Consider the following 15,810-nt stretch of genomic DNA (forward strand, 5'->3'; position numbering starts at 1 on the left):
ATTAAAAAAGCAAGTATCAAAAATTTGCATTTGTAATATTAAAAATATAAAATATGAATAAATATTTTAGAACTGTAAATCTTCTACACTGAAAACATTACTGGCAAAATAGAAACAGAAATAAATAATTGAAGAGATATATCATGTCTATAGATTGAACAGTCAATATGGTTAAGATGTCAATTAGCCCTAATTTATCTTTCATTATAGAAGCCATCTCGTTCATTATACAGCAGATATTTTATAGAAATTGATGTGTTCCCTGAAACTTCTGTTAATGAAAAGACTAGAAACACTAACACAATATTGAAAAGGAAGAACATAACTGGAGAAAATATATATATCAGATTTAAAGACTTACTCTAAAACTGTAGTTATCAAGGAATGTGGCAGAGCTAAGGAGAGATCAATGGACTGAATAGAGAGTCCAGAAATAAATCACTGCTTCCATAATCAATTGACTTTCCTTTAAAAATCTTTTCCACACATATTGGTAGAACAACCAGCTATCCATATATAATAAAGAACATCAACCACATTTTACACCACACTCGAAAAATAATGTAAGGGGGATAATATACCTAAATATAAATGCTAAAGCTATACAGCTTCTAGACTAAAATGTAGAACATGTGTTCTTTACTGCCTGTGATTAATAGTCATTTCTTTTAAAAAATGACAAAAACTATGTTAAATTGTAAATAGGAGATTTGTTTTTATATTGGTATGAAACTACTTTCTGTATATCTAAGCTTGAGGAAATTGTTAAAAATATTGAGGATAGCGAGTTAAGGTATCCTAAACTTAGAGGAGAAAAATATAGATATAAAAAGTGGAAAACTGGAATGAACTCTGTGCTATTAAATTGAAATTGGTGATGTGAGTATGACTTACAGTTTTCAGGATAGATCTAGAAAAACAAATAGAAAAATAGATGACTAGATAGATACATATATCATTAATAGATCCATACATTTATAGATACATGCATATATAGATAGATATGTACATAGATACATACATAGATAGATATCTACATAGATATATTGATACCTAACAGTCATAGGCAAGGCATAGACAGATTTGTGTGTAATACAAAGAATTAGAAGCAATGGCATTCTAATAGTAATGAGCACACCTACTGCCCCAGATGTTCATTTAAAGCCATCAGCTTTCTAGGTTGTTTGTTAAATAGCTGACTACTGCACATGATACAATAAAAAATGTAGAAGCAGTGTTTTGGTCAGTTTCTAAATTAGCTTCCAGAATGAAATTTATCTGAAACAATAAATAGCTGATTTATTTTATCTTCATAAATTAGGAAGAAATAGAATAAAATTTTGAAAACATTATAAGTAAGAGCTTACCTTTGCAAGTAGGTTCAGGATACCATCTTCCATTTATGCAGATTGAGCGTTTGTATTTTCCTTTACACTTGTAACTTATGCTGGTGTTATGATTAAATTCAATCTCATCTGATAGCTTTGCCTCACGTGCAATTAACCTTGGTAATTTACATTTCTCAAGTTCACCTGTTGCTATAAAATTATTTCCTTGAAAAGTATAATTACAAGAAACAAAGAAAATGCTAAAAAACAGCTATACAATCGATAGTATAATGAAAATAGAACATATGACTATAAATTACACCAACCAAGCTATTCCTAATCATATTCATAAGATGGATTATTATGTATGAACACAAATCCTGTGTTCAGTCTTTAAAATTTCAGAGGAAATATTCACCGTGAAGACATTTTGCACTTTGGAGACTGGAAGAGCATAAGAGTTTCACGTTTTTGGATGATCTACACAGTAATAGTCACCCGATGACTAAATTTGGTCCCATATTTGAATCTGTGCATATGGTCACATTCATTTGTTTCTTGATCTCAAGGATCTCTACATCATTTTTAACCCACAATTTTAAAACATTAAAATAAAAACATTGATCTATGGAACTAGAATATATGGAGTTGCTAGTTTAAATATATTTTTTAAAGAAAGTTAATGCAGTATAATAGGAAAGTACGTCTAAGATGTATTGTACAGAATGTGAATATTTAAGCGGATATTTAAAAAGAGAACAGATAATTGGAATGAGAAATTGAGAGCTTAAAGTCGCGATCTTTCTATAAATAATTGTAGAAATTTTAAGAAGCTATTTTAAACACCAGATCATCGCATAATTCAATAATATTATAGTACCAAAATAGAGAGATCTTGTCAAGATGGCGGCATAAGCAGACTCTGAACTCATCTCGTCCCACAAACACAACCAGGCTACAACTATTTTTGGAAAAATTACCCTGAATGGAAAACTGAAACCTGGATAAAAAGAACCCCCACAACAAGGGACAGTCCTGAATAAGGTGGAAGAGGCAGAAATTCCTGCTGGAGAGGGAAAAAGCCATCTCTGGGAGCAATACGTGTGGAAAACACCAGAAGAACTAAAATAACCTTGAAAAGGAAGAACATAATTGGAGAATATATCGATCAGACTTCCAGACTTACTATAAAGCCACAGTTACCAAGGTAATGCGTCAGCGCTAAGGAGAGAGAGAAATGGGTAAATGGACTGAATAGAGAGTCTAGAAATAAATCAACACTCCCATAGTCAACTCATTTTCACTTCAAAACCTTTTCCACACATAAACAAACTTACAGACAAAAAGGAGAATTTAGTGGTTACCAGGGGGAAGTGGGGAGGGGTGGGCACAAGGGGTAAAGGGGCACATTTATAGGGTGTCTGACAAATATTAATGAACAACTGAAATTTCACAATGTTATAAAATATTATGATCACAATTAAAACAAATCTTTTCCACACATATTGCTAAAACAACTGGCTATCTATATACGATAAAGAATACCAATGCCTATATTACACCATACTCAAAAATTAATGTAAGATGGATAATATACCTAAATATAAATGCTAAAACTATACAGCTTCTAGAAGAAAATGTAGAACATGTGTACTTTACTACCTGTAAATATTACTTATTTCTTTTAAAAAAGAACTAAAGATATGTTAAACTGTAGATAGGAGATTTGTTTTTACATTACTATGATACTATTTTCTGTGTATTTTAGGCTTGAGGAAATTGGTAAAAATATTGAGGATAGTGACTCAAGGTATCCTAAACTTAGAGGATACAAATACAGATATGAAAAGTGGAAAACTGGAATGAACCCTGCTCTATTCAACTGAAATCAGTGGTATCAATATGACTCAGAGTTTTCAACATTGATATAGATAAATAGGTAAACAGATGATGGATAGATACATAGATACATACAAACATAGATACGTATATAGATATACTGATACACAGTGGTCACAGGCATAGGAATAGACAGATTTGTGTGTAGCGTGAGGACTTAGAGGCAATGTTGTTCTAATAGTAATGAGCACACCTACTGCCCAGATGTTAATTTAAAGCCACCAAGTTTCTGGGTGGTTTGTTATATAGCTGATTACTGCACATGATAGAATTAATATGTAGAAACAGTGCTTTGATTAGTTTCTAAATTACCTTCCAGGTTGAAAATTATTTGTAATAATAAATACCTAAAATTTTCACTTCCACACTTTAGGAAGAAATAGAATAAAATTTTGAAAAGATTACAAATAAGAGCTTACCTGTACAGGTTAGTTCAGGATCCCATCTTCCATTTATGCAGGTTGAGTGCTTGTATTTTCCTTTACATTTGTAACTTACGTTGCTGTTATGGTTAAATTCAATCTTATGTGATAGCTTTACCTCACGTGCAGTTAACTTTGGTAATTTACACTTCTCAAGTTTATCTGTTGCTATAAAATTAAAGATTTCCTTGAAAAGTCTAATTATAAGTATCAAAGCAACTACTACAAAAAAGAGCTCTACAGTCAATAGCATAATGAAAATAGAATGCATGCCTTTAAATACCACCAACCAAGTTATTCCCAATCATATTGCATAAGGCGGGCTGTTATGTATGAACATAAGCCCTGTGTCCAGTCTTTGAAATTTCAGAGAAAAGAACCATCATATAGACATTTTGGAGTTTGGAAGAGCATAAGCAGTTCACTTTTTTGGATGACCTACACAGTGAACAGTCAGTTCATGACTAAATTTGATCGCATATCTGAAATCTGTGCAAATGGCCACATTCATTTGTTTCTCGATCTCAAGCATCTCTACATCATTCTTAATCCACAATCTTAAAACATTAAAGTAAAAACAATTACCTGTGGAGCTAGAATATATGAAGTTGCTAGGTTAAATATATTTTTTCAAGAAAGATAATGTAATATAGCAGGAAAAGTACATCTGAGATGTATGTTTAGAAGGTGAATATTTAAGCAGATATTTAAACAGAGATAGATAATTGGAATAAGAAATTGTGTGTTTAAAGTCATGATCTGTGTTCTACACATAATCTTGGAATTTTTAAGAAGCTATTTTAAACACCAGATCATCCTAAAACTCAATAATATTGCATTACCAAAATAATAAATATTTACTGGTTCCAATATGAGTTAAATATTGACTGTAGAAGCTTTCTATATAGCTACATATTTCAGAAATTCAATGCAGATGAGAGTCCTTTTGACTCTGATAAAATATCAGTGTAGATTTTTGGTAGCATTGTTAAGGATTTGTTAAAGATCAGAGTCAAGTGAGAATGAACAGAATAAAGAAAAGTCAAGTAATTGGCCCAAAAACAGTAATGATTTTGTATGGTAACCTTGAAACAACATTTCTAAAAAGGAGACACTCAAAACACACCAGAGGCTTGAGGGTTAGTCCTCTTTGGGTCACTGGTCTAGAGTGTTGAGGGAGAAAAAACTAGATATTCTTCAAGAGATGGTAAGCGAAGGAAGATCTATAATCAATAGGAGTGGTGGCGGTTGTCATTATGTCCTGTGATTTCTTGGTTTCTGAAAGGATTCATCTGATTTTTAGGAGAAAATAAACAAACTGAAAAGAATGAAAATCTAGACTAGGGGGAGGTACAAAATGAGAAAATCGGAATAAGGCCTATGACAGCTGGAAGGGGATTATGTGAAGCTGAATATAGGTAGAGGACTCATCTGAGAAAGGGAAACTCTGAGATCAGAGGAGAGTAATAATTGAAGCAGATATTTGGTGTAAGTTGGGATTAAAAGTTGTGAGTTTTCATGCCTGATATTACTTTGGGTTTTTCTCCCATAAATAATGGGATGAGATCATTTGTGGAGATAGAAGAGGACAAAGATGAGGCTTACTCTTGAAGAACTGGCAATATTTTTGACAGGCATATGTTTAATGAAAATTTAAGGATTAATGCAACAAAATTCATTGATTCATTTAACAAACTCCTATTGCATGTCTCCTGTATGTCAGCCCATCTTTGGGTGTTGGGAACACGTAAGTGAACAAGACAGCTATGACTTCCTGCTCTAATGCAGCAGAGGCTGAGCTCTACCTGCTCTTTGGAATAATCAATGACTAGAAATCTGATGAATAAGTAAGAGTGGACATCCAGGGGTCTCATTCAATGTAGATTCGAGGAAAACTCCAGGAAGGAACTCATTCTAAAGGAAAAATGAAAGAGGGCCCCCAACATTCTCCCAGGTAGTCATCACAGACTTGGTCATCCAATGGTCAGGATGATTCTCTTACAGAGTGAAGGGCATCAATCAGATTTGTTTCCTGGCCCAACCTCAACTGCCTCCTATGTCTGAGCTACACTCCTGACTAATAGGGTTTGTGGCCCACCCATTATCTGGCTTATTAACTTCTTTTTGCTGCATTTGAAACAGACTGAGAAAGTATCATTGTTAGAAGCTCTGAGAGAGGCAAGATTCCTATAGGAGTATAGCAAGAGGGTATTTTCTCAACTTTATTTCCTTTAGTTGTCCAGGGCTTGAAAGAAAGACTGCCATAGAAAAACAAAACTGGTATTTGTGCAAATATAGTTCTAATTTTCTGGTAACTAGTACTCATATTTTAGTCATGTAAATATCTTTAAGTAAAATTTAGCTTCATGCTTATAAACAATGTTAATATCAAGGATAGAAAGATTCATAAAATTATATTGCTAGTCTATATTTGTCCTCTGTAGAAACATTGAATTATCAACAACAAATGTTTGGATTCATTACAATTTAAAACCTTGCATTTTCAAGAACATATCTAAATTTCAAAACTATGGTTGCAAATATAGTTTTTACAATAAAAATATTAAAATCTATTAAATGTCCATTTGAGACGTGTATTCTCACCAATGCACCGAGGAAGTTGGGTCCACATTCCACGAATACATGTAATTGATCTGTGTCCAATCATTGTAAATGCTTCTCTGCAAGTGAACGCTACTGAGTCTCCATGGCGATAGGGAGGGACAGAAGGCTCGACATAGCCATGATCAAGGTCAGGTACATCTCCACATGTACTCTCCTCCTCTGTGAAAATTTCACAAAAATATTTTTATTTGTGTGTATGTGAAAATGAACACAACGAATTGATTTGTTTAAATATTAATATTTTTATCATTAATAATACTCATAGGCAGGGTTGTCCATTCTCCATCAACACACTGAATTTTGTTAGAACCCTTCAAAAGAAATCTAAGATTGCAAACATTCCACCACTTCCCTGTGTCCTTATTCTTCTTTCTGTTTCTTTAACTTTCTCGTTAGGGAGTTGAGGAGGTGGACCACATGATTTTACTTCACCTACAGTAGAAATACTGTGCAATTAATGGTTGAATTGTCTATATAAAGCTTAAAAATCCAGTAAAATGGAGATATTTTTCTTTAATTAATTTATTATTTATTAAATAACTTATTAGAACATTCTTAAACAAGAACAAAAGAATAGTGTTTACACCAGATTCGTGTTTCCCAGTTCTCTTACTTACACTACTGAGCTAGCACATGGGAAGTATATTTAAGCTCAGAAAATACGTTCAATAATCTAGATATTCTAAAGATGTATGCAAACCAGTTAATAAATATGGTTGTGTTAATTATAGAAATATTCATATTCCATGGAGACATTTTATCAAAACTTTTTGAAAAGATACCATCAAGCATTTGATCAACATATTTTAGCTTTGATTAATCAATCCATACATATGTGGTTGGACTGACTGTGAGTTGCTTAAGCATTGTTTAGACACACTCAGTGAAACTGAGGTAAGGCCCATGATCTATAAAATGTCCAAAGTTAGTGGTGGAAATGTAGGCAAAAGGAAAAGTAACAAAAGAAATCCCTTCAGTGTCAGATACCATGTATGTATGCACAGAGACTTCCACTACATGTTGCAAGAAACAACTGGACATTAGTTTCTTATCAAAGGCAATCTGAAGTATCTATTATGGAACACATGTCCTTCACAGGTATATCTTTGGCTTAATTCATTAGATTATAGACACACTAGAAGCCAACAGAAATTGAGAGCGAAAATAATGATGATATCCAAAATTCTAATTCTTGTGTCAGTAATTCTAAGATACATATTCACCTTTACATGTTGGAAAACTAGGGGACCATCCAGAGTGGTGGCACTGAACTGAATCTGCTCCAACTTGTATACGTCTTTGTCTGCAGGAGAATTTCAACACGTCTCCAACTTTGTATCTGTCTTTCTTGGGCTCAACATTTAAATATTCATCTATTTGGGGAATACTGCATTCTTTTTCTATAAAAAAGGTCAAATAATTTAATGAGAATATATGATCATTGCCAAAGTAAATTTTATATGTGCTGCATCCCGCATATACAGAGAGGGCACCAGGTAAATCCTCTTCCTTGAAAAACGTTACATATTGGGTTTTATACACCCTCTAAATCCACAGGAGACACTTTGATACATACTAAGATATTGAACAGCAAAATATACGTCCTGAAAATTTATTTGTAAAGTCAACTTTCTCATACTGGATCTGATTTTAATACTGACATTTACAACATTTAATGTTACAATTTATGTATTCTTACAAAAGTATAATCTCATATTAAAAACATAATTCTATAATTTTAAAATTGCACACTTAAATAAAAATTGGTATTTTTGTTTAATATAATTGGGGACAAATACACACAAATGAGAGATTTTTAATGTGTTTCAGTTAGAAGAACATTAAATATTGCTTAATTAATATTCTGAACGTGAAGAAATAAAACTGAAACTTCAAACAAAATGAAGAAACATGTTTGAGGCCACAAGCTAGGAGTATTCTAGGTTCTCTGGTTATTTATAGAATATAAAACTATTATTATACGTATAATTTATACTAGCTACTAATAAATGTTTAATTATTCTGATTCAATTTAGAAATGTGCAAAATTATTTCTTGAAATTTGTAAATTTTGTGAAATTTGCGAGCTTGCTAAATACTATCAAAAAATGCTTTTTTCTTATTTGAAAATTTCCTACCTTGCTAGTTAACTTATAAAATTAAAAATGAATTTAAAAATTAGAATCAGACTACAGGGGCTGGCTCCATGGCCTGGTGGTAAGTTCGCGCGCTCCACTGCAGGCAGCACAGTGTTTCGTTGGTTCGAATCTGGGCGCGGACATGACACTGCTCATCAAACCACGCTGGGGCAGTGTCCCACATGCCACAACTAGAAGGACCCACAACGAAGAATATACAACTATGTACTGGGGGGCTTTGGGGAGAAAAAGGAAAAAAAAATAAAATCTTTAAAAAAAAAATTAGAATCAGACTACAAAGAAATTTCATACTATCTAAAAGTCAAGAACTAAAACATACTCCTAAAATTAGATATACATCAACTATTCTTAAAAGCAACATCACCAAAAATAACTAGATAAATTTTATTTTTTGTTATTTTAATGTTGAGTTTTGTAGCTTAGTTAAGAAGGCCACACTTGATAAGAACTAAAGAGATTCCTCTCTCAAAGTTGTATTCCAATCTTCTGCATAGCAATTCTTTTATTTGTATGTATCTTTGTGCTCATTTTATATAAATTCTCTATCAAACTGTGAAAAATGCCACCTTAACAACAGCTACAAAACATGTTGGCTCTAAGCTATTTTATAACTCTTATATTTATATAAAGATAATGACAAAAAATGTGATTTAACAATGAATTTGAAAGGGCATACTCTGAATTAGAGATAGTTCTCTTTACCCAAAGGTCAAAATCCCAAATCCTAGCACTGATACTTGGAAACATGAGTATGGCTTTTTACTCTGAAGTGTACATTTATTTAAGATTGCTGTACACTTTGCTGGGCTTAAGTGGCTAATGATCACAACAATTCTTTGGAAACCTCTCCCCAAGAGAGAGAACATCCAGGATATTTGAAATAAACTCAACTATCAGCCAATCTGCGTGCACTTTTCTGCTACGTGGTTGAGGGAAGCTGTTTGAACAGAATACGGAGCTGCTCATTCGATTTGTTCATTCGCTATTTGGAGGCATACATCGTTGTGGTGAATTCCTACCAAGGTGTTCACAAGATCGTAAGTTTCTATAAAATTTTCAGTAGAAAGCCATATTGGCCATATCAGTTTCTACTGCTGTCTCTGTTACTCCTGCTTTCTCTCCTTCATGTTTTCCTGTCATGTGGTGACACTGGAAAGACCATGGGAATTATGTAGTCATGATTTTACATTCTTCATTAAAAAAGGCCCTCAAAATTGTAAATCCTTCTGGCTTCATAAAACATGGATCTACCCCTAATCCCAGTAAACAATTCATGATCATCTTAAAAGACTTCCATTTTACTTAGAATAAAATCTAAACTCTTTATGATCCATCCTTTGCCTGCACTACGAGTGTCATCTTATCCCTCTCTCCCCCTGTCAATTCAGACTCCAGGCTTTATGATCTTTGAAATTTTTAAATAAGTTGAGTTCTTTGCTGCCTCAGCTGTTGCACAGACCCCTATCTCTATCCTGAACAGTTTTCTATCTTTCTTTGCATACATGCCTTCCTATGTTAAGTAGATTTCTCAGTCCCCTCCAATTTCCTAAGTCCTTGGATCCTTTTGTTTCTTTGAACAGAGTTACATATTAAATAGCTTTAAAATGTTTTTGCCATTTGGTTCATTATTTGGCTTAATTCGTTGGTTTTCTCATGCTGGAATGAAAGCTCTCAAAAGTCGGAACCATGTTTTTCATCATTTTCTCCTAGCCTGTTTCTAGCCCTTGATACATGTTTCTTGACAGCCTGAGTGAATGAAATTTAACTGGGACGACACTGCTAAGCAAGTCTATCTCAGCTCTATAGTAGGCTCACTGTGTGTCTCTCTCAGAAGTCTCTGTTCTACAGCTTTTCTGCTCTGCCTAGCGTTCCTTCTCCTTTCCACATGCACCACTCAATCTCACATGACTTTGTCTCATATTTCAAAGGGACATAGAAACCATCAGCTCCCGCTTCTTCCCAGCATGACATTGGCACATCCATTTTCCTTCCTTCCTCCTGTGAAAAGTTGGAAGTAGCCCTGTGGGGACCAAAGCCTAGTGCTTCCACAGGAGCCCTGGTTCCCTTTCCCTCCCAGCTTCACGGGGAACTATCCACCTCATATGTTCCATCTCTGCCTGCCTCTTTTCTAATCCATCCTCCTCAGCATTCAGTCCGCTCTCATGTCTCCCATCTTTAAAAAAACACACTCCCTTTGGTGAATAATTTCCTCTAGCAATGTTCTGAATTTCCTATTCTTTGGCACAGTACCTTCTTGAAAGAGTTATGCCCACATTCTGTATGAAGTTTCTTACTAATCCTTTGTCTTCACTAAATCTTATTTAGCTTCTGCCCCATGTACTCCATCCAAAACTGTTTCTGATACAGTTATTGTTATCCTAGATGTAGCCAAATCCGTCACGTTTTTACAGTCTTCTAACTGGACATCTCAACTGAATTAGAAATATTCACTGCTCAAATTACCACAATAATATAATTAGATTACAATTTCCTTGAGTTTATTATATGGCAGGCACTGTGGCAAGAACTTCATAAAGGTAGTTTAGTCTACAGTCAAAACAATCCTTCGAAATAATAGAACAAATGTAAATATTAAAACACTTTACAGATAAGAATGAGTGAACAAAGCTTCAAATAAGCTTGGTTGTTGACCTAAGATATGGCCTTAGCAAGTGGTGGAATTGGAAGTAGCACCTGGCCTGGCTGACTCCACAGGCCTCACTATTAATCCTTGTGGTCTATTCCCTGACCCTTTAGGCATTTTCTTCTCTCCGTATCTATAACAACATTCATTACAACATTTTTTCTCCCTATTCTCTGGGTCCTCCTTTTTCCATCTACTTTGCTGCCTGTTCCTTTCATGGCACCTAAATGTTGGGATGCTTCAGGATCCAGGCCTGAGCTCCTTTTCCTTTCATTCCATATTCTTTTACAATTTGAAATCCTCATTTATATGGTGATAATCCCACAAGTATATCTCTTGGCTAGACCTACGCATCTAACTCTGTGGTTTACATATTTGATTTTGATTGTCCATGGGCAGCCCAACTGTAACGTGTCCAAGTCAAAACTTGTGATGGTCCTTCCAAAGTGCTCTCTCTCCTGCCAGAAGCACGTCACCAAAAGGCACTGCCACTTACCTGCTTGCTTAGAAAAAATAAAAGCAAATAAACATGTGAGTTGACCTCTTACTCTTCCTCACAGCCATTTCATAATATTACCTGTGCTTTTACATCCAAAACATATCCCAAATCTGTCCTCTGCTCTGACTCTCAGCCATCACCCTATCCCAATCCCCACCCTGTCTCACCCTACATGTACTCCTGAGTTTTCTCTTGTCCACCACAAGCACAGCATGAAGGAAAAGAAAACTTTCAAAAATCAAAAGAAATTTGCATCATTCCTTTCCTTAGAAATCCTTTATGGCATTTCATCAATCATAAAATTAATCCAGTTGCAAACATGCCTTGAAATAACCATCATAACCTTTCCTTTGCCTCCTACCCTCCCACAGCTCATAAAATTCTCTGACATCTTGAGTGGAATCTGCTCACCCTGAGATTTCCCAAATATTGTCTGGTTTTCAAAGCTTTGCACCTACTATTCCTTTGGCTTGGAACACTCTATGTCCACTCAGGTTTCTGCAAATCCAAGCCCTATTTCTAACTCTGGAAAACAGACAACTGCTTGGAAAATAGAAAAGAGATTCTAGTAAGAGTCCACAGAACTTGTCAAAGTCAGAAAATAAAGACCTCCTCTCAGGACCTGCAGAAATGAACACTCAAGGTGGGAGGGGTAAAGCAGAAACTGAGGAGCAAAATAGCTGAATAAGTTGTAAGAAACTATAATTTTGGCAATAAGTGCCCAGTTTTACATAATATGAAGGCTTGCATTTGGAATAACAAAAACAATTGTACTTTAATCACAAATCAATGATGCATATGGCCCATAGGAAACATTACTTAAATGCACAGTGTTACAGATTAGTATCTGCAGCTTGAAAACACCCTCTCCACCCAGTTTACATTAAATCAGAAGAAGACATGCTGATTTTAATCATTGTTCCATAAAATGATCCAGATAATTCCCATGAAAATATCTCATTTTTAACAAATTTTGTTCATTCAGAAAAAAGGAAGAGCCAAAAAAACAACACTTACCGTAACATGTGGGTGAATCAGACCAACCATCATAACCACAAATAATGGAACCTGTGGTGCGTCCACCTCTGCTTTCATATCCATCACGGCACACATAGTCCAGTGTGTCATTGAGCTTAAACCAAGTGCTATCATTTTTGGCTCTGGCATTCTCAAATACTGGCATTTCACATGATTCTAGTGCATAATAGAATTGAAAACTTCATTTCTGATATTATTAAATGGACAATCTAAATAAGTCCCATACCAAGGGAAAAAAACTATATCAATTAGTATGTGCTGTTAAAGTATCATATGAAAAAAATTGAAGAATGCCAGTGATAAATCATTGTCCTAAAACAGTTACTCAAATTAAAAAAAAAAATGTTTCTACATAGCATTTTTCTCATCATTTAAACTCTCTGAAAAATTTATTTAAAGAATATTTTTCTCAATTCAATTGTACTTATGCATTCGGACATATTAGCCAGTACCTAGGCCAGTACGTTTCTTAGCAAAGCAAAATAGCATTTTGTGAATTAAGATGCCCAATCTATTAGCTTTTGTGACATATATGCCAGAGGAAAATGGATTCGTTGAATAAAAAGATTAATTTTCAAAAAGGCAAGTAAATTTTTAAATATTCTATAAAACTCTGCTTTAAAACATACTAATTTTTAAACCTCACATACTTATTTTGCTTTTCCAAGTATTTTCCTAAATGCTTTGTATTCTTTTATACTTCTCAACACTGAATGTAGAGAGAGTTCAGTGCTTTATAATTAGTTATAAGAGAGTAAAATCTTAACAGACAGCCTCAGATCTCACTAACATTATACTAGAGAGATGTTAATAAAGGTTTAAATAATTTATCTCAAATTTTATAATGCATTATGAAGCCAGCTAGCTTAAAACCTTAAAAAAAAAGCAAAACTATACTAGTAAAAATTTAATAGAGACATTTTCTCTTCCACAGTGAGTGTTATAATAGACACTGATCACAATTTAGTGTAAAACTGGTTTCATTTGGGGATAACATCATTTTTTCTTTGGCTAGAGACTTTAGTAAGCGTAGATGGAAAAAATTCAAGGAAAACAGTAGAAATGGGTATTTTAAATATCTTCTTCACTTAAAGTGAATATGTTAAATAACATCTCAGAAAATATCACTGTGTGACTTTAGGACAATAAGAAAAACTGAGCAAATTGTTCTTAGAAAAATCTTCCTAAACTTCTCGGTAGTGGGAGAGGGAAATCTTTCAACACAGTAAGATGTAGTACTATCTAGAAGTGTTTCTCAGTCCCCACTAACTCGATGTTTAGGAAGATTTTCTGAGAGGATTTTTCAGAAGTGGATTGATCCTACAGTCTCAAACATATAAGTTACATGATCCAAGGTTATGCATTATGGACCCGTAACCATATTCTCACTTCAAAATATAACTTTCAGGTCTAGGAGCAAAGACTCTGACATAAAAGTCTCATCATCTAAAAACAGGTTGAACAGGCACAAGGATCTCAGCGAATAACAAAGGACTTGACACCAGAACACACATAACGCTCCTAACCAGTTTGGAAATCACAGGAGGTCTTAAAGAGGAGAAACTTGCCTGAACGATGAACTGATATTCTACCCCACAAGTGATTCATCTTAAAAGGCAAAATATTGTATATTTTTCTCACAGCTTTTTTATTTATCTTCTCAAATGGAACCACCTCAGACTCCTCACAAAAGAAGAATTAGATTAAACTTTTGTACAATGAGGATCATGATAATGAATACTAACATAACCAACTACTTACTAATGCATGTGGGGTGAGCTGACCATCCACTTTGCAGACATGTAATTGATCCTGAGGTTTGGCCATCTGCTGTTAGGTATCCTGGTTTACATTTATATTCTGCTTGTGTATTTAAGGAATAGGTAAAGTTAGATTCAGAAACAAATCCATTCTCAATTTCTATATCTGACTTTGAACATGTTTCTAAAAGGGAGAAAGTATAAGAAACAGATCAGTATATGTCATTTGTAAATGAAAATCTGAGAAATCCTAATATTTCAATTTCTTGTGACAAAAATAACAAGCTATAAGTTTCCAAACATATTAAATCAAGATAATTTATTCAAACTTGGGGGGACAAAGTAAGATTTAAAATACTCAGAATTCCTAATAAGGAATTTTTCAAACTCTGTGGGTCTTATGCATCTTGAATCCTACAAAATGTCAGAGATCTCCTAGCAATGGATCTTTTCTGGGACTTGATTTCAATATTGTCTAGTTTGGATCTCCCAGGCAATCCCAGAACTCAATCAGGGTATCTGAGATCAGGTGATGATCTCAGAGAATTCCCACCGTATCTCCCACAGTCTTTGGCTCTGAGAAATTAAAATCTAGGTCAACGTAATAGAGTGCTAATGAACCTCATGGAGACAAGGAACTCAATGAAGATGACAAAGATCAACACATTCATTGATCTTCCAAGGCCAAAATGATAACCCAAATTATGTATAATTTTACCCGAAACAGTAAAAGTAAATTCTGTCAGTTACTAGGTCTCCTCACAGAACTCAGCTCCATTTATTAAATATCCCATGGATAAAGAAGAAATCAAAAGGGAAGACATTAAATACTATGAATTGAATGATAATAAAAACAGGTTAAATAAAATCTTGTGAAATCACACTAAGGTACTGCTAAGAGAGAATTTTACCATTAAATAGCTACAAAAGAAAAGAATAAAAACTGAAAATCAATAATTGTTTTTACTTTAGGAGATTAGAAAACAAGCCCACAAAACTCAGCATCAGTAAAATGTTGAAAACAGAGAGAGGTTAGAAAGCTGGTGGAGAAGATGGCCTAGACCCTCCCTCGCCCACAGACAAACCAAATCGAGCAGCAGGTGTTTCAAATCAATCTATTAGAAGTTCAAGAACTGGTTGAGAGATTCCTGCACACCAAGTGAGGGACAAAATGCCAACAGCCTAACTGGTACAAGAAACTAAGACACACTGTCATCATAAAGCCCACCCATGGGACAGCACCATCCAGCTGGGAGGGAATGCCCAACTCCCAGCAACTCTTTGAGGAGCAAAGGGTTCAAAGCACACAACTAGTGCCCCGAGTTTCCAACTGCTACTCCAGGGTCTGGCTTCTAAGTCGCCTGTCTCTGGGAGCTGGAGGGCCCAGCATTTGCTAGTCTCCTGGGAACTACAGGGAACAAAGGGTCAGTTATGAA

The 15,810-nt window shown here is 34.5% G+C and overlaps 1 protein-coding gene across 22 annotated transcripts in view; it reads right to left on the reverse strand.

Annotated features, from left to right (window-relative positions):
• Positions 1-15,810, reverse strand: part of LOC100060734 (complement factor H-related protein 4) — an 86,157-nt gene that overhangs the window by 25,647 nt on the left and 44,700 nt on the right. For 10 of the 22 annotated variants that reach the window (XR_011434191.1, XR_011434192.1, XM_070255794.1 and 7 more), the window contains 6 exons: positions 14,376-14,558; positions 12,594-12,770; positions 7,498-7,674; positions 6,254-6,433; positions 3,647-3,817; positions 1,368-1,538 (listed from right to left, as the gene is read on the reverse strand). Coding sequence is in view for 19 of the 22 variants with exons in the window: in XM_070255794.1 (XP_070111895.1) it covers positions 1,368-1,538; positions 3,647-3,817; positions 6,254-6,433; positions 7,498-7,674; positions 12,594-12,770; positions 14,376-14,558 (1,059 nt within the window). In the remaining 3 variants the exon portion in view is untranslated. Of the gene's footprint in view, positions 1-1,367; positions 1,554-3,646; positions 3,818-6,253; positions 6,434-7,497; positions 7,675-12,593; positions 12,771-14,375; positions 14,559-15,810 lie in introns of all 22 variants that reach the window. The other 12 variants (XR_011434190.1, XM_070255793.1, XM_070255792.1 and 9 more) reach the window with 2 other exon arrangements.

Source organism: Equus caballus, chromosome 30, assembly GCF_041296265.1.
Source record: "Equus caballus isolate H_3958 breed thoroughbred chromosome 30, TB-T2T, whole genome shotgun sequence".
Classification (NCBI taxonomy): Eukaryota; Metazoa; Chordata; class Mammalia; order Perissodactyla; family Equidae; genus Equus; species Equus caballus.